This window comes from Parambassis ranga, chromosome 20 (assembly GCF_900634625.1).
Source record: "Parambassis ranga chromosome 20, fParRan2.1, whole genome shotgun sequence".
Taxonomy (NCBI): Eukaryota; Metazoa; Chordata; class Actinopteri; family Ambassidae; genus Parambassis; species Parambassis ranga.
The window spans coordinates 10,484,774-10,502,362 of record NC_041040.1 but is presented as its reverse complement, the minus strand read 5'-3'; the positions used below and the strand labels follow the sequence as shown (position 1 = coordinate 10,502,362).

General features: G+C 39.5%; 3 protein-coding genes across 6 annotated transcripts in view; 1 reads left to right on the top strand and 2 right to left on the bottom strand.

The window, feature by feature from the left end:
• lmbr1 (limb development membrane protein 1) overlaps positions 1 to 4,269 on the bottom strand; it is a 28,942-nt gene extending 24,673 nt beyond the window's left edge. For 2 of the 3 annotated variants that reach the window (XM_028432869.1, XM_028432868.1), the window contains exons 1-3: positions 4,061 to 4,082; positions 1,277 to 1,349; positions 260 to 299 (exon numbers count right to left, since the gene is read on the bottom strand). Coding sequence is in view for 1 of the 3 variants with exons in the window: in XM_028432867.1 (XP_028288668.1) it covers positions 260 to 299; positions 1,277 to 1,349; positions 4,061 to 4,123 (176 nt within the window). In the remaining 2 variants the exon portion in view is untranslated. Of the gene's footprint in view, positions 1 to 259; positions 300 to 1,276; positions 1,350 to 4,060 lie in introns of all 3 variants that reach the window. The other variant, XM_028432867.1, reaches the window with a different exon arrangement.
• A 74-nt stretch (positions 4,270 to 4,343) lies between these two features.
• Positions 4,344 to 10,709, top strand: nom1 (nucleolar protein with MIF4G domain 1). 2 transcript variants are annotated; one of them, XM_028433455.1, is made up of 12 exons: positions 4,344 to 5,176; positions 5,318 to 5,495; positions 5,587 to 5,699; positions 6,317 to 6,512; positions 7,180 to 7,503; positions 7,597 to 7,707; positions 7,946 to 8,116; positions 8,201 to 8,322; positions 8,432 to 8,564; positions 9,137 to 9,268; positions 9,365 to 9,474; positions 9,916 to 10,709. In XM_028433455.1, the coding sequence occupies exons 1-12, from the start codon at positions 4,572 to 4,574 to the stop codon at positions 10,091 to 10,093; spliced, it is 2,373 nt and encodes a 790-aa protein (XP_028289256.1). In that variant the 5' UTR covers positions 4,344 to 4,571; the 3' UTR covers positions 10,094 to 10,709. The 2 variants fall into 2 exon arrangements, with proteins under 2 accessions (XP_028289256.1, XP_028289255.1); XM_028433454.1 differs by having other exon boundaries at positions 4,344 to 5,495.
• A 1,528-nt stretch (positions 10,710 to 12,237) lies between these two features.
• Positions 12,238 to 14,755, bottom strand: mnx1 (motor neuron and pancreas homeobox 1). The gene is made up of 3 exons (XM_028433276.1): positions 14,184 to 14,755; positions 13,306 to 13,466; positions 12,238 to 12,795 (listed from the first exon to the last, which is right to left on the bottom strand). Exons 1-3 carry the CDS (start codon positions 14,677 to 14,679, stop codon positions 12,508 to 12,510), a joined length of 945 nt encoding a protein of 314 aa, XP_028289077.1. The 5' UTR covers positions 14,680 to 14,755; the 3' UTR covers positions 12,238 to 12,507.
• Between the last annotated feature and the right edge of the window lie 2,834 nt (positions 14,756 to 17,589).

Genomic DNA, 17,589 nt, shown 5'->3' with positions numbered 1-17,589 from the left:
TTTAGCTAATGAAACATATTAATATTCTATTATGACTGTATTAGGAGTGTTGGTAATTTTTATGTAATTACTAATTATGATTATTAGTAATTTTCTGTTGTTTGACTTATTGATTATTGGCCATAATTAGTAAATTACAATGGAATTGTATTTTATCATTTTTCTCCTTACTCCAACAACTCCTTTCAATTTAAAACACAAAATACGCTGTATTGTTGTAAAAATAAAAAAAGGACAAAATTAAATCAGCATCACTCACGAAATCCTGTTGACAACAGCATCCTCATCCTCTTGGTCATCTATAGAGAAAAAAAAACACAAGTTAGCCTTTTAAAAGGTACACGTTGAATGTGTCACAATAAACTTTCTGCTTGGAACAGGCTGGCATACTGAGTTGTCTGTTGCATATGAAAAGAATTTCATATTTTCCACACCTACTACCAATTGAGTATTTGCAAATATAGGCCAGATTAGTTTAGGATCCGGGTGTCCTTAAAAGTACCTTGATCCACATGCAAATATCTTATGTGTACTTGACACATTTGTATTTACTCGTCACTTTTACTGTGATTCTATTACCTGAAACAAAAAATACATATTCGAGCAGAGCAGAAACATTTTAACCATTACTTTGCACTTATCTGTCTAACAACATTAGGTATAAGGAAGAGGAGTCAAAACTCCAGAAGGGATTTCTGGTCTACTTTTAAAATGAGACAAGGGAAGCCTAGGTGACCTGGACATACTGTACTATATTTGTCCTGGAAAGTGGGATGCAGTTCTCTTTTTACCTACTGCAGCTCAAATGCTGTGTCAGAACAAAACATAGTCATGTGTTAAATATCCTGTTAAAATGTTGACTGCTTAAGTCACCGTTGTTTGGTTATCATACCCCAGGACAGGTTATGTCAGTGTTGACCTAAGGGTTTTATAGTGAGGAACTGTATGCATGTTACCACAGCCCTCAAAGCAATTAGAGGTGGATACAGTTCTAATACAGAGCTGACTGTGGCAGATTACTCTACAGACATGGGTGTGGTGTCTCACACAAACATCTAAAGTGTTTCTGGCCATGGCTTCCTTTTAGCTTAAACACAATGAAGGGCTCTGTGAACAAACACAACATAATCGGATAACTAAACTCCACGATGTTTGCTGTGAAAATGATTCCGTCACAGACACGTTTCTGCTGCGCAAGTGTTACAGATGCTTTACTGCAAAGTCATGGTTTCAGTGAAGGTTCCCACAGAGAGACCACATATTACAGACCACTTACCACTCTTTCTCTTGTATCTGGTTATGATGCAGTAGGACACAATGTAGAGAACAGCAAACAGGAGGAAGCAAATCTGAAATGACACAATAAGAATCATTATGACTGGTGAGAAATCAGCTCATCAATTTTGTGCAGTTTAGAACAGTTATTAACAAATGAATTATTATAATTATTTTAATCGTTAATAATAATTAGAATAATAATAATCATATAGTAAATACAGTTGTGAAACTGTTTTTTGTGAAAACATTTTCTAAATAAAACCATTGATAATCCAATCAGTAGAAAACTAAAAATATCCCTCATTTATATTTTGATGCTTTGATGTTTTTTTTTTCATCCTAAAACTCTAAATAAATAATCAGACATAATAATCTTTTGAGATCAAACAGTTCTAATGTTAATTATTTATATTCAAAAGGCACTGATGGAACTCCCTTTCCCATCTGGACATCTCAATTTCTTTTAATCTGAACTAATCTAATCCACTGGAGTATAAATTTGCACTTGAAAATGTCTGCAGCCTCAACAAGACTGTACATTGTTTAGGGGGCTATAAAGAAATTTTAACTATTTATACCTTTTTTTACAAATCAGTTATTACGGGGGAGTGCAATACAGCCAACTTGTGTGATTATGATGAAGAAAAATGCCTCGTTACATTCCTGATAACTGATAACATTCATCAGGCCAACACTGTGCACAGTGATCCGGAAATCAGATAAGAAATTAAGTAACCATGGCCTCAAAACATGCAGGATGGTCTTACAAAAAGATCACATTCCACATTCTCCTCTTCTAATGTGACAGTGACCAGGATGTAACTAATGTTAGAAGCTCCCACTTCAGCACTTTCCACGCTGTTAACACTGCACAACTGACTATAGCCAAATGGGATTATGAGATGACTCAGCCAGGCTGTACACATTCAGACAGACAAACTGACATAAAAAGAAATGTCAACCCCTCATTTAACTGGAGAGTAATATGGTGTGATATGACACCTGAAGCAAACACTGTTTTTCTTGTCCTATCGAGTCCAAATTAAAGCAGGGACATTGGATCGAGCCAAACAACGTCCACAAAAAGGGCAAACCCAGAATAACAGAGCCAAGTGCAGAGAGCTGATAAACTGGCACAGACACAAAGACCCCAGTCCAGGAGAGATAACACCAGTCAACACTACAACTACTGGCCTTGTTATCACTCACTGTTTTCCCCCCAACAAGAGTAGTACACAAAGAAAAAACATGCAGGTAATAACAAGTCACACTTGTTGCAAGTATGTCCAACCAACTTAGCAAAAGTATTTCACATCTTTATGATATATGAACTTCAGCTGGTGATGGGGGGACTAATTACATTTTTTCCAAAAGGGGTGTCCTCAAGTAGCCTTTGACTATTTCTGAAAACAGATTAGACAAAGTCATAGGTAGTCTAAATGTAATACAGTAGTCCTAATTTGTTAATGTAATAATATTTCCTACTCAAGATTGTACAGATTTCTGTTCTTAAGGACAATAAAACCTTTACACATTGTATAGTACATCTCTGATTATAAAAGCATGTCAAAGCAGGATAATAATGTCAGAGCCTTGTTTAGATGTGGTGAGGGTAAATGTTACAACTGACCAAATCCCAGTAACAAAGTATGCTTTCTTAACCTGATTACACAGTAACCTGATTTTCTGCACTCTTAGTAAACACAGGCATGGCATGAGATTTTTATATTAGATATATTTTTACAGTGAGGCTTGCTGTGGAAGACACAGTCTCCCTGTCTTCGGGGCTAATAAAAGCATCTTGTCACTGAGTCATGTTTACTATCTTGAAACCTAACCCAGAGCGACCTCAACTGCAAAATAAGTGCACACAATAACAACATCTGACATCTGTAGATGTTCATCCATAAGCTGACTCACCACAGACATTAATGATAAATGATACATTGAAATTCTGCTGAGAGATCTTGGGCAAAGAATGTTGATATGGGATACTGACAGGCAAGTTGTAGAGACATGATCAGGACAAGATGTGCAAGCTTGAGTTGAGATGCTCAGCTTGCCTACTAGTGGGACATTTGATAGCATCTATATTTCAAAGGTGTGTGTCAGGAATAATTAAGAAGACCTACTTTAGATAAGATGCTCCCTCAGGGTTTTTGTGGCTAAGAAACTAGTAACTGTATTATGCATGGATCACCTTATGTCAATGTGTCAGGTGTTTACAAGTTTTATGACAGAACAGGCAGTTTCAGTGGGGAAAATGTGTAAATTAGAACAAATGAAATAAAACACAACAAGTTTGTCTAACCTTCTGGTTAAGGGTATTTTGGTTAAAAATATATACACGAGAGTCGTGTGATAAGTATATTCTAATTGAAGTCTGAAAGAAATGTTGTCATCATGCCTTCACACAATTCGCTTAAAAGCAGTATACATGTTAGAAAAAATAGCTTGTTTAGCTTGGATTAGTGAAGACAGGAACATAACATTGTCCATAATTACACCGGTAAACCACAGGCATTTTAGCAAGTCTGTTGTATTATGTCCATATAATGTGTCATATTGCTGTTTGTTAAATGACCCAACGTAACGACAAAACGCTGTTTTTTAATTTAATGGATTACAACGTGACTCCACTGGGTATAAACGCCACAATATATTAAAACACCTCACCAAATAAATTCTGCACTCAAGCTGACAGCTAACGCTAGCTGCCGCTAAGTCTGCATTAGAGGACGTTGTTAGCCTGCTAGCGTTGACTAGCCGCTCTGTTACTTACGATGTACTCTCGAACTTGGCTGTGAAAATTCTGCTCTCTGATAGTAACATCGTCTTCTTCCATTCTTCATATTGCAAATACAAAAAAGCAAAAACTACAGACTCACTACATTCTAGCTCGTAACAGCAACAGTAACAACGCCACCTTCCTTCCTCCTCTGCAAAAACCGCCCTGACTGGTTAAAAGACTGGACAGTTTACATCACAGCCAAACCGCTCAGCGAAAAAAACGCCCCAAAATAAACAACGTCATCAGGAGGCGCCGATTGTTTTTGTGCGCCCCGGAAACAAATTGTCACGTGATCCATGGTCATTTCTTGTCGTCGTGTGGATATACACGTGCTGTCCAAGGTATTTTAAATAGGAATAATAATTTTGAAGCTTTGTTAACTTAAGTTTCCAAACTCCTGTAGTTCGTATATTGTAGTTCGTCGATGAACGATTAGCCATTAGCCACTATCTCACGCTGTCCAGGCAGCTAGCAAGTACTTGGTGGTTTTAACGTATAGAAAATGAAGGGTAAATTGAAGCAGGACAGCAAAAAGAAGAAAAGAAATGAAGTGTTACAAAAGTATATGCTGGCAGTGGATGACTTTGTTAAAAGCAAACATGGCCCAGAAGAAGCCGAAAGTGAGCACGGGTTGAGATTTGTAAAAAAGAAAAGCAGAAAGGAATTACGGAAAGAGAAACGAAAAATGAAAAAAGCCAAAATGAAAAGCCACTATGAAGGCAAAAAGATTGATTCTTTACTTCATGCTGATGTTCAAAATTCTAACATACAAGCTGGTACACAGCCACAAGTGCAGAAGAAGAAAAAGCATAAAACTAAGAAGGACTCAAACAAAGCTGTTGATACATCAGACTCATCTAAAACACCCCCATCTTCCAAAAAAGGGAAGAAAATTAATAGGCTTCAAGAATCAAGAAAGATGGCACTTTTGGAAGCAAATGAACAGGAAGACAGAGAAATTAAAAAGCTAGAGCGATGTCTTGGATTAAACAAAAGGAAAAACAAAAAAAGCCTCCCGCAGTCCTTTGTGACTGATGGACTGGATTACATCCTGGGTGTACTTGACTCTGGGTCATCAGCTGTGGGTTTGTATGATGACGATGATGATATGGACATGGCCAAAGAAAAGTTTGAAAAGCTAGGTGAAAATGACTCTCAGCCGTCTGATGAGGATGAAGAAGATGAAGATGAAGTGGCAAGTGAAGGCAGTGATAACGACGATGACAATGAGGAGGAGGAAATGAGTGCTGATGATGATGATGATGATGATGATGAAATGGCTGATGAGGAAGAAGAGGAGGTGGAGGAAGAAATGGATGAGATGAATGAAAGTGATGCAGCTGACCATAATGATGAAGAAGAACAGGAAATAGAAGAGGAAGCAGAGAGTCCTGAGACAAAGACACCAGGCTCAACGTCAGAAACCGTAAGTTCAGATGCCCACTCATATCTGATTAGTAGTGTCATGGCATTAAAATGTTGCACGCTAATCATAATTTAATTATTTCAATGTTTAGTCAATCTTTTCAGCTGGCAAGTATGTGCCACCTCAATTGCGTAACATTGGAGATGATAAACGCAAAGCTGAGCTGGAAAAACTGAAGAGGAATGTGAAAGGCTTGGTGAACAGGTAACAGTCCTACCACTGCACACATTAAGAAAGACGACAAGAAAATGAAAATAATACAAAAGGCACATGCACAATTGAAGTAAGAGCCAGTTGGGAGAAGCTGAGTTTGGAGTAATGTGATGACATCTGTTAAAACCAGTGACAAGTCTAGCTGCTGTATCTGTAACTAGTTGAAAACCTTTAGTTTATGCCTGAAATGACTGTGTCTGGACAGCCACATGATATAACATTATTTGATGTTTTAGTTTGTCCAGACTGACCCATTAAACATAAAACAACCTGCATAAACCTTCCACCACAGTCACAAATACACAGTTATTAGGAAATCCTTCGTAATACATTTAATGCCATCAAATGGCCACAAAAACTGAGACTGGCAGCTAGAAATAGAATATCCACAGTTGGGCTTTATTCATAATTGGAGAGTTTTTCAAAATTTATCTGACCAAAATACTGACATGTAATGGTTGTGTTGTAAGTTCCTGATTTTATGGTGACTGTCCAGCAATTAGAGATTGTAGATAAATGTTTGCAAAAATGAAAGTTCTTCTGTAATACCTTGAAATTATCTTTAAGTGTTGATCTCAAAGTGTTCAATAATGCAACATCTGCTTCAGGTTAAGTGAGGCCAACATGGCCTTCATCTGTGGTCAGCTGGAGGAGCTGTACATGAGCTGCAGCAGGAAGGACATGAATGACACGCTGACAGAGCTGCTCCTAGCAGCCTGTGTCACGCCGACCCTGATGCCAGACAGACTGCTAATGGAGCACGTCCTGCTTGTCAGCATATTACATCATGCTGTGGGGCTGGAGGTAAAGACGGTTTCTTCAGTTTGTGATGGTAATTTGTAATTTATCCAAAAAAAGATCAAATTGGCAAGAAGGCATTCCAGATGGCACCACATGATTGTGTGATTAGCCTTCCTTCCAGCAAATGCCAGTAAAAGCAGGTGTTGGTCAAGGTTTCAGTAAACTGCTACACCGATAAGAACGACAGGATCCGAACAGCTCTGGTTTTACCTTTCTCTGTGTGAGAAATAGTAAGCATTGACCTGAAAACCGACATCAGCTCTTGGATTATTCATTGGGAGCTTTTTCTCAAAGGGATTAGCTTCTTTGGCATGTCCCAATAGGGAGCTTATGCCCTTTAGATCAGTTGGAAAGTGATATGTAACACTTTGGTTTCTTTTGCATTGAGGTGTAATAGAATTGTCACCCATTGTATTGACTCTTTACTCTGTAAATGATCTAAAATGGGATTATCACTCAGCATAGATTACAGTTGATAAACCACAGTGTGAGGGGCCTTGAAATAATTTTTGCAACTTTTGTCTTATTTTGTGGGTGTAGTGGTAAAACTTTACTAGTTATCTTCACTGCAGCATCCCTAAATTTCTGTTTTTGTTTTTACTGCAGATATACCTGGTAATAATTTCTAGAGTAATATTCACTGCCCTAATGACTTTCTATCATTTTCCAGGTGGGAGCTCATTTTCTTGAGACAGTTGTGCGCAAGTTTGATGAGGAGTACAGGAATCCAAGTGAAACCAAAGAGTGCAACAACCTGATTGCCATTGTTGCCCACCTCTATAACTTCCAGGTGGTGCACTCTATTCTCATCTTTGACATCCTCAAACTGCTGGTGGGGACATTTACAGAGAAGGACATTGAATTAGTTCTGTTTGTGCTGAGAAATGTTGGCTTCGCCCTGAGAAAGGACGACGCACTGGCTCTCAAGGAGCTCATCACCGAGGTACAACGCAAGGCCAGTGACATGGGGTCGAAGTTTCAGGATCAGACCAGGGTAGAGAGATTTTTTTTTGTTTTATCAGATCAGATTGTTTAAAAGCTGTCAAGTTTGGAATCATATCTAATATAAACAAAAATGTGTCCTCAGGTGCGTTTCATGCTGGAAACCATGCTGGCTTTAAAAAACAATGATATGAGGAAAATTCCTGGCTATGATCCTGAGCCTGTGGAGAGACTGAGGAAGCTGCAGAGGACTTTGGTGGGTGAATGAACATGTATTTTCATTTTAATTAATAAAATAGCTTATATGCCCTTATATTATTGATCATGCCTAACATGGTTATGTAGTACAAGGTTTTCATTGTAGTCTACACTGTTACCACCAGGTGGCCTCAGAGTACCACCTTTCAAGGACTCAAAGTACAGCATTGCTGAAGCTTTTGGCATGATGGCTCTACTGACTTTGTAACAAGGCTGCTAATATGTTGTTCGTTCAGATCCAACGGAGTGCAGCAGGCAGTGACGTGAAACTCAGGGTCTCTCTGGAAAATCTTCTGGCAGCAGAGCAGGTGGGCCGCTGGTGGATCGTTGGCTCGTCATGGAGTGGAGCACCCATGATAACCAAGCAAGACGACACAAGCACAAAACAGAGTACTGCCGAAGGACAGGTAAAGAAGCATAATGGAATATAATAATCATTTATTTGATGATAGCATCGTTTTTATCTTAACTGTTTTTTAAATTTCTTTCAGTTCAGTGCCAAAGTTTTGGCGCTGGCTAAAAAACAGAGGATGAACACTGACGTTAGAAGAAACATCTTCTGTGTGATTATAACCAGTGAGGATTACCTGGATGCATTTGAAAAACTGCTAAGGTTTGTCATGGCATACGCATAGATTAAGTTTTATTTGGCTGACAAAACATGTGAGTAGTCTGCTCACATGTGATATCTTTCAAAGCCTTTTTATTTGCTCTGTGTGAAGGATGGGTCTGAAAGACAAGCAGGAGAGAGAGATTGTCCATGTCCTGATGGACTGCTGTCTGCAGGAGAAAACCTTCAATGCCTTTTATGCCGTACTTGGAGAGAAATTCTGCTCCTATGATCGCAGATTCCAGGTATTGCAAAAACCAGGAGGGTGTTGTATTTTCAATCAATGATCAAACCATTCAGTGATTTCATTTTTAGCCATATTTGTTTGTGTTTAAACTACCAGGTATATACGGTACTGTGTGTGACCACCCAGTCTCTCAAACTGTGTGTGACCTGTGTGGCCTGTAGTTCACCTCAGTAGTGTGGGAGCCTCTAACACCTCTCACCTCTGATTTGACTCAAACTGTGTCTGTAAACAATGGGGTGGGGGGTGGGGGGGGACCACACTTCCTACTTTGCTGCCATGTAGGCCACCACCTCATATCAGAAACTGATGAGCATTGTCCTCATCAAAGAGCTGGAAATAGAGCTGGTGGGAATGTTTGTTTTTCCCATGTAAGCTGGATCTAACAAGTCCACCAGCCCTGCTTCAATCTTGTGAATGAAAAATGACCCGGATGACTGACAATCTTCATTAAAATCTAGATCAGAAGACTACCTGTGTGGTCACTGTTTTGAGAATGAGGAGGTGACATGCCCTATTATTTTAATATTATGTACATGTGAACTGTTTCATCAAACTTCTGTGTTCTCTTAGATGACTTTCCAGTTCAGCCTCTGGGACAAGTTCAGGGAGCTGTCTAATCTTTCCAGCAGCACCTTCAGTAATCTGGTCCAGCTAGTTACCCTCTTCCTTCAGAGGAAGTGCCTCTCACTCGCCATACTCAAAGTAAGTGAAATGTTGTGCAGCATATTGCATCTATACATGTGATGTTATCATTTGAATCTGGTCTTTAAACATACTTCTGCATGTTTGTGCTTGTAGGTAATAGAGTTTGGGGAACTTGATAAACCTACTGTGCGGTTCTTACGTCAAGTGCTAACCAAGCTGCTAAAAGAAACTGAGCCTGAGGAGCTAGCCAGTATATTTGGAAGGTAAGCTGCATTGTCTGTACATTTAGTTAGCATACTACATATACACCAGAGTCCTTTTCCATTGCCTCCAGAAGACTTTGCCTTTCAGATTGTCCTTTTTGTCTGGTATGTCTTGTCTCTGATGTACTGGGTTAGTAAAGAGCAAGAAATTACATAAAGGTGAATTTGCTTAAAGATAAAGTACTGTATATGGGTTATTGGTAGCTGCAATAATCCTGCACTCACCATTTTCCACTGCAGAAATTCAAACACATCTCACACTTCAGTATTCCACTATACCAAAATGACCATCCATGGAGCTTTGTGCTAGCATCCCTAAAAAAAGTCTGTTGTAACTGTAGTGCAGCAAATGACATCTGCTAACATGCATTGTGTTAAACCATCTCACACATTTTCAGAAAGTCTGAAAATCAATGTCCCTCTTTGTTTCTTGTCCACCAGGATTTCAGGAATCCCTAAGCTAGGAATGCTGCGGGAAGGCTTGAAGCTTTTCATCAGCCACTTCCTCCTGAAGAATGCCCAGTCACAGGGACCAGCTGAGCAAGCAGCACTGCTGTCAGAACGTGCCCAGGTCGCCACCAGAGCCATGGAGGCCAGAGAGGCCAAGCTCAAACTGTAAAACACCCACACGCAGCAGCTCAAAATGTGTACGGGGAAGCAAAAAAATGGAACAAAAGGGCAGATTGTTGGAGTGAAATACCTCCAAATACTAAATCTACATGTTACTTAAAGAAGAACTAAAATGATTAATTAAATTTGTGCCTTCTAAGGTACACACCCATCCAGGAACTGTGTATAGTATTTTAATATAGGCTCAGTCCTATATTTGAATTCACATTGTGCTTGTGTTTATAGATGGCTATAGTCGAATATATAAAATACTACACATATTTTATGTGTTGGACTATTAAAAATGTTGTATATTCTGGTGCTTGTATATTTGTTAATGAAACTGAGTAAATATCTAGATATTGCACATGATAAAGGCTGAAAACCTTCAGTAAAACACAAACATTTTGCTTCAAGTATTGCCCCGTCTCAGGAGAAAGAAACTAAATATTCACCTCTTTTATTCTCTCCTTTTCTTCGCGTGGAGTATTTTAACCTGATGTTGCCCTCTTGGATGCAGGATGAGGCAGGGGTTAATATTTCACATGTTTGGCAGATGGAACGATTCCTCTGGGATTTACTAAGTCTATTTACACCTTACATGGAATAAAGCGCATTTTAATCAAGTCTTGAAAACGGCTCCTACTGTTGATATTTCCAACCGACTGCTGCCAGCGTGTGACTTAAACAAGAGCAGTGTGAATAGAGGGGATGCTGGTGGTGTTCATTGACTGCTTATATGCCCTGAAGTAATGACCCGTTGAAGCTAGCCTATTCCGTTTGCTCACTGACACCAGTATCTTCCCACATGGTTAGCATAGCAGAGTCATTCTGTTACATTTGATACTTGCTCTTATTAATTAGCTCCATTGGTGCTGCCTGTATTAATCTAAAGCTGGATCGTGGCCTGAGGTCAGGACTCGGCCAATAGGTGAGCCAGAGGAAAAGTGTGGCCCCTGTTGAAGGGGATTATGAACCACTTTGATTCAATGTAGGTTCTACGGAGACGTTGTGCACCTGTGTGCAATAAGAAAAAGGAGAAAATTGTAAGAATTTACCTGTTAAAAATGTGCAGATAATGGAATCAATGGGCCCACTGTGCAGTCCATACTCTATCGTGTGCAGCCATTAGGCAGAGACCTTCCTCCAGCTTTACCTGGTGTACTCTGGTTGGGTTTGACCCTCAGTTGAACTTTGATTGAGTCTGCTAAAGCAAACAACTGAAGATAACTGACAGATCTTTCAGTAATCCTGTTACAAATGGCACATAATCAGTCAAAAATCCTGCTAGAGATCAATGCTGATGACTGCAGGAAAAATAATAAAACTCGATTTGGTGTTTCAGGAAGTAAGTGATGCATGGAAAAAGCATACAAGAGTTTTATTAAATATGAAGACCTCAGTTCTTGCAGGACCTGGTGTGTATTTGGCCACTTTATATGCTTTGTGCAGGCAGGGAAAGGATGTTATTGGAGAAGACATCCAACACAAGCTAGAGACCCAATATACCGTAGGTTGACCAGCCATATGTTTTTAACAGCAATTAAAAATGGTCAAAAACGTTTGAAACACATTGTTGCTGTTGGTCTGTGGGTGGGTTTAAGCGTTGGAAATGATTTCAGTCCTGAAAATAGTGCCTGAGCAGCGAAGTTGTCTCTTAACACGCCTTTTAAATGGTTTATTAATACGAGCCCATTGCTAGTGTGGTGTGAAATGTTTCCTCCGTCTGACTGCCTGCTTGCTGTTTGCTCTCACTGCACGTTTGCACAGATCCGACAGCGCTATTAACAGTAATTCCCATGACCCGACCTGTCAGAGCAAGGAGAAAAACACAAGCCTCTGTTCGCGACCAGGCTGAGACACAGACTATAAATCAATGGATTATATTTCATATTGAAAAAAATACGCCAAATTATAACTTGATGTTTTTTTTATGAAAACGTTTTATTTCACATTGTTTGTAGTAAGAGAGACGCCCAACAAACAATAATTTAGCATGCATTTGTATGACCATTTTTTATAAATACAGTATAGAAAAATAAACATAACATTTTTCGGCAAGATGTGACACGCTGCGTGGAAACACCACAAAGAACAAAACACGACAGCAAAGTGTTTGGTGTATGGGCTATAGGAGATTATTGCTGACAGACTAACCATCACAACAGGTATGGCTGCAACATCCTGAGCAGGTTTACAGCGTTTGCATTTAACCATGCAATATGTCACAGTGCTGATTGATGCTCCTGATTTATTGCTTGTTTATGACACACAGATCTATTCTTGACCTAATTTTGACTTATTTCATGACAAAAGAAATATTCAAACATATCCCGTAGGTGAACAGAAGTTGGATTACATGCAACTGCATTTTACAGCGACCCCTCCCCCCCAAAGAGTCATAGAGTCCCTTCAGCTTCAGGTTCAAGGCTGTGGACTTATGTCACTGTTGTGATTCCTTTCGTCGTCTGAAGAGCAGTCTGATGAGTTGTAGAGGAAATTGTCGCCCTCGTCGTCGTCACTGTCCCTGAAGTCTCTTATTCTGCCGTTTTTTGAGTCTGTCTTGCTGTGATAATCCGACTGTTCGAGTCCGTCTGATTTCTCCTGGCCGCTCTTGCTGCCTTTCTGCTTCTCGGCCTCCTGGGCGGCCTGCTCTTTGGCCTTCTTACTCCTCTTCCACTTCATGCGTCTGTTTTGGAACCAAATTTTAACCTGGACAAAGGAACACAATGCTTCAATCGTACATGCGTCTTTAATAGCATATACTGGCAAATACGCACAACAAGGTTTCTATGACAGCAGTGTCAGCGTCTCTGCTCAAGCCATGAACTTTGTTGCCAATATTATTTTCTGTAAACCCTATATTGTATTCTTTCATAATAAAGTCATGGAATAATCTCTAAAATCCTTAAAACGCACAGAAGATGGTAAAATATGGTGCGTAAAATATGCGTAAAGGTCACCAGTCCACCTGACATTGACCTGTTGTTTTACAATAAGCCTTTATAGAAAAAAACTTAACGTGCAGCTGTGGTTTATATCAACCACAGGATTAAAAAGACAAGTAATTAAAGAGAGTTTTTGTGTAATTTGCTAAGTATTTTCCAGCATAATGTCCATTTTTCATTTAGAATATATTATGAAAGATTTTTATGTTGTAACCCTTTCAATGAAATGTTAAATTTAGAATAATACACGGGTTTAAGTGCAGATAGAATTTACCTGAGTTTCTGTCAGCATGAGGGACGTGGCCACTTCGAAGCGCTTCGGTCGTGACAGATACTTGTTCAGTTTGAACTGATGCTCCAGCTCCAGCAGCTGCTGACTTGTGAACGCAGTTCTTGGTCTCCTGCACTTTCCAAGCAAGTTGGACTGCGCCTGAGCTGCAAGAGTAAAAAAAAGAAAATTGAATTATAAAAAGCCTGAAAGACTTTCACAACAATTCCTGACGTAGCTTATTAGTATATGTAAACTATGTAAAGTAATATAAATAAATACATGATAAAACAATTTATTTATATATATTTTTTAAAAAAGCATATATGTTGCAATGATCAATCTCACATGTGCCAGTCTTTATAATCAGCCGCCTATAAATTTGCCAGCCTTCTTATGGCACACATATACAGGTCTACGCTGCACATATGAATATGTCCATAGACAAGCTATTTTCCACTTCATTTTGAACAAATCTGTTAAAAGTGCAGAAACAAAAAGGCAGTATCTGGTGAGCAAATAACATGTCGCCTGTGGGTTTCACACTCCTCTGCCACTTTCCCACTGTCCATTATCTGTCCATTTTAGTTCCTCTCAGAAAAAACATCATTCATACGGCAGCCTCTTCATTCAGATAATATCTGAAGGGAATTTATTTTAAGAAGAATACGAATGAGCTCTTTATTTACGTTGTCAACACTGCAGATGTCTCCTAAGCATCACCTAGGTCTACATTATTTTTAACGATTTTTACTGTTATATATTTTGTTCAGAGTTATTTGGATTCCATAAACAACGAAGAGGCTGCATAATATTTTCGATTTATTTGCAGCGAATGGGATAAAAACATTGCCACTATATTCTGTAACGACTCTGGTACTCACAGTTGAAGTCAGACATTTTGGGGAGCATCATCCCGGCAGTGGAAACCCGGAGCCAGTGGTCCAGCTGGAAGGTGCTGGCTGTCAGTTTAATGGGATCACTGGTGTGGTGGTGATGGGAGCCGTGTGGATAGGAGTAGGACAGGGCAGGGTGTTGGCCTGTGAGGGCAGCAGCGGAGTAGGTGTACATGGGATGGCCGTAGAGAGCCTGCGCTGGGATCCCTGCAGTGCTCTGCGGATGTAATCCAACCATGCTGTGTGGACTGTTGAGGAAACCCGGTTTAGGAATCAGCCCGCATGTGGAAATCCTCGGTGGAGACGGCGTCTCGGTGCGTAAAGACTCTGCACTCGTGGTCAGCTCCGGGGCTGCCACACTTCCAGACGTCGGGATGGAGGCGGAGGAGGACAGAGAAGTCACAAGCGCGAGCGGCGAGGTCTGAACCTTTGGTGTATCGACTGCTAAAAGTGCGTCAATGCGAAAGTTTTTGGATTTCTCCATTGGTCAGCCGGTGCGCGTCCTTGTCGCAGTTAAACTGGAGGAGAAGTCAGTGCCGTTTTCCCACCTCTCAAAAGTTATGATGTGATCCGGAGTGTGAGAGAAGAGCTCCGTGTGACACTTAATCCCTTTCAGATGGAGGCGATTGGTGCAGCCGTCTGGCAGGGGGCTGTCCCAAGCACCAGAGCGGACCCAACAACGCCTCTCTGCTGTAATCACTGTAAAGCGCGCTGCTGGCTGCCTATCGCTTTCATATATATTGCTATTACAGGAAAATGACGCAATGCCTGGAAATAAAACTTGCTTTTTTGATCAGGTGGAACTGGGTGTTATTTTTTTACTTCAGATTGGTGAAGGCAGGTTTCCATTGTGACACACGGCCTGAGACCTTTCTCCAAGTATGCTGTACAGGTTTACTGCACGCATCACTGACGTGAAGGCCTGCAAGGTCACAGGACTGAAAACATTCGTTTTTTGGCACACTCCTAGAAATATGAATGAAAATATTTTATATTAAGCTTTGTTGCTTTTTAATCTATATTTTCCTTAAATAAAATGAAAGGGCAGTTAATTCTGATGGAAGAAAAATGTTTAAAAAAAGGACCCAAAAGGAGATTCTGTCGCAGTTAGAGTGTAGCCTATGTTTGTGTGCCTCATGGTTCGTCTAAGGACAACAGGGTGCTTTAGAAATAATATAAAATCAAAAAATAGAAATATAAAGTGACATACAGGGCACTGAGATAATGACATATCTCTGATGCAAACTCAATTTTCAGACCTTACACGTGAGGTGATGTGTAATCTTCACTTATTGAATTCAGAATAATGGGGCAGCGTGCGCAAAAATGAGCACCATGTGAGGCCAACAGGGAAATTTAAGTAAAAGCCTTCTGTCACCCAAACCTTTAGGTGACAGACGCCCACTGACACAATGGAGGAAAAGAATTAGGTGACAACCTCCCTTCTTCTTTTAGGGTATGATTAGGGTTTTTATTTTTGAGACTTCTATTTGTCATTTTTGGACGATGAAAGCACCTTTATCTTTTCATATTGGTGGTTTCTCTTTAAAGCAATAAGCAGCTGTCAAAATAGGTCAAATTTAGGCTCAGTCTGTGAGCGAGGCGCAGCAGAAAATTTTGTAATTGAAAGCCTTAAAGTGTGATGAGGAGAGAGATGTAATAGGCCCGTGGCTCTGGGTGACTTCGGTCTAATAAGCCACTTAAAGTTAATGGAAGAGGAGGTCAAAATGAGAATTATTGACACCCCGTTGCCCTTAACCTGTCTACCAATAAAGCTGATTAGTTTTTGTCAATTCATCAGCTAACCGCGCTCCGGGGACGTTTATTTGCTCGAGGGAAATCAACAAGTCACCGGGTAGTTTTCAAGTAAAGGATCGCCATTTAATTGTGGACCTTGATGATCATGACCAATTACAGAATGATAACGGGAAGATTGATGTGGGGTGGGATGAAGGCGTGCGTGGAAAAAATAGAAGGAGAGGGACAGAGAGTCAGGCCACTTCATGTGCTTTTTCCATTCCTACTGCTTTTGGAAAAAATGTGAAGACTTAGTGTATTTGTTGAATTTTAATATCAGGAGTTTCATATTCTTTGCATTCAAGGATGTGTCTTAAAATTAAGCACTTCAATATAGCCCTTTTGTTCCTTTTTCTCTGTCCTCTTCTCTCAGTTTTAAGATTTGGACACACTTGGCCATGAAATGTGAGAGCGCGGCCACCATGTAAAAATTATTGTGCTATTGTGAAGGGCTAAATAAACATCTTCACCCCTGGACATGTAGCAGAAAACAGAAGTCTTCTTTTGCATTCCCCTCATCAATTAAACGCGCTTTATCAGCCCTCTGCGTGATTATTATAACAGCAGGACTTTGGAGCTGCGCCTCGTCGCGGGTTTAATTTCATTAAGGGGGCCACATGAATATTTCTATTAAAGCAGCGGTGAAATATGGAGCCATTTAGTATTGGCCTTCGCCGATCACCCAGATTTATCGCTTCTTTTCATCACATCTAGGAGAGAGAAAATTAATAAGGCGCCCAAGATGGAACCGGAGCCCTAAAAACCTTTTTTCTTTCCAGAAGGCTGTTAATTTGTTCCATAATTACTTTCACAATTAACTAAAATACAAATCAAAGTGACAAATCGAGATAGTTTATATATTAATTACCTTTGGTAAATGTGTTCATTATAAAAGAGGCAGTTTAAGGGACCTGTTCTGTCTCTTTTTATCCATCTCTACACAAAATGGCCTCTCTCATGAAATGTGCAAAAACATTTATGATCATATTTTTTCTGTTATCAATAATCAATATCAATGCTGAATATCAAAACTCTTTATGAAATTCGATCATTTTTCTAATTTGTCTCAGATGTGTTTTCAGGACACTTTGACTGGGTGAGCCCACACTGTTATGGGCCTGATCAGATGTTATTGATGAAACCATTTACCTGTGCGTCATCTTCAAGCTTTTAGAGCCTCTATTCCTTCAGCTAAGGAGCCCGATGATATCTGTCATCAGAGAGGACAATACTACTGATAACCCACTAATACCAAAGGTCTATACATAATATATAAAATATCATATATATATAAATAAATAAAGTATACACAGGAGATTAAATACTAGGTATTGCATTTTTTTATATTTTATGTGTTGATATATGTGCTGAAAAACAATGCATTTAATTAATATAATAACACATGATTAGCAGCTTTAATTATCTCATCAAATTTTGCATTTTTATGTAACTTTGCTTTTTGCTTGTTTTTTTGTTTTTGTTTGTTGTTTTATTCATGCTTTATAATTGTCCATAATAAAATGTAGTTCATAGACCAGGTTTTGCAGCAAATTAAAAATAGGAAGCACAGGAACATGGTGTTTTTGTTCCTTTATGC

Coding starts and splice junctions, on each gene's coding strand:
- nom1 (XM_028433454.1), top strand. CDS start 4,572: ATGAAGGGTAAATTGAAGCAGGACAGCAAAAAGAAGAAAAGAAATGAA. Junction 6,513..7,179: donor ATCATGCTGTGGGGCTGGAG/GTAAAGACGGTT, acceptor ATCATTTTCCAG/GTGGGAGCTCATTTTCTTGA. Junction 9,475..9,915: donor CTAGCCAGTATATTTGGAAG/GTAAGCTGCATT, acceptor CTTGTCCACCAG/GATTTCAGGAATCCCTAAGC.
- mnx1 (XM_028433276.1), bottom strand. CDS start 14,679: ATGGAGAAATCCAAAAACTTTCGCATTGACGCACTTTTAGCAGTCGAT. Junction 13,467..14,183: donor CAAAATGTCTGACTTCAACT/GTGAGTACCAGA, acceptor TTACTCTTGCAG/CTCAGGCGCAGTCCAACTTG. Junction 12,796..13,305: donor TCATGCTGACAGAAACTCAG/GTAAATTCTATC, acceptor TCCTTTGTCCAG/GTTAAAATTTGGTTCCAAAA.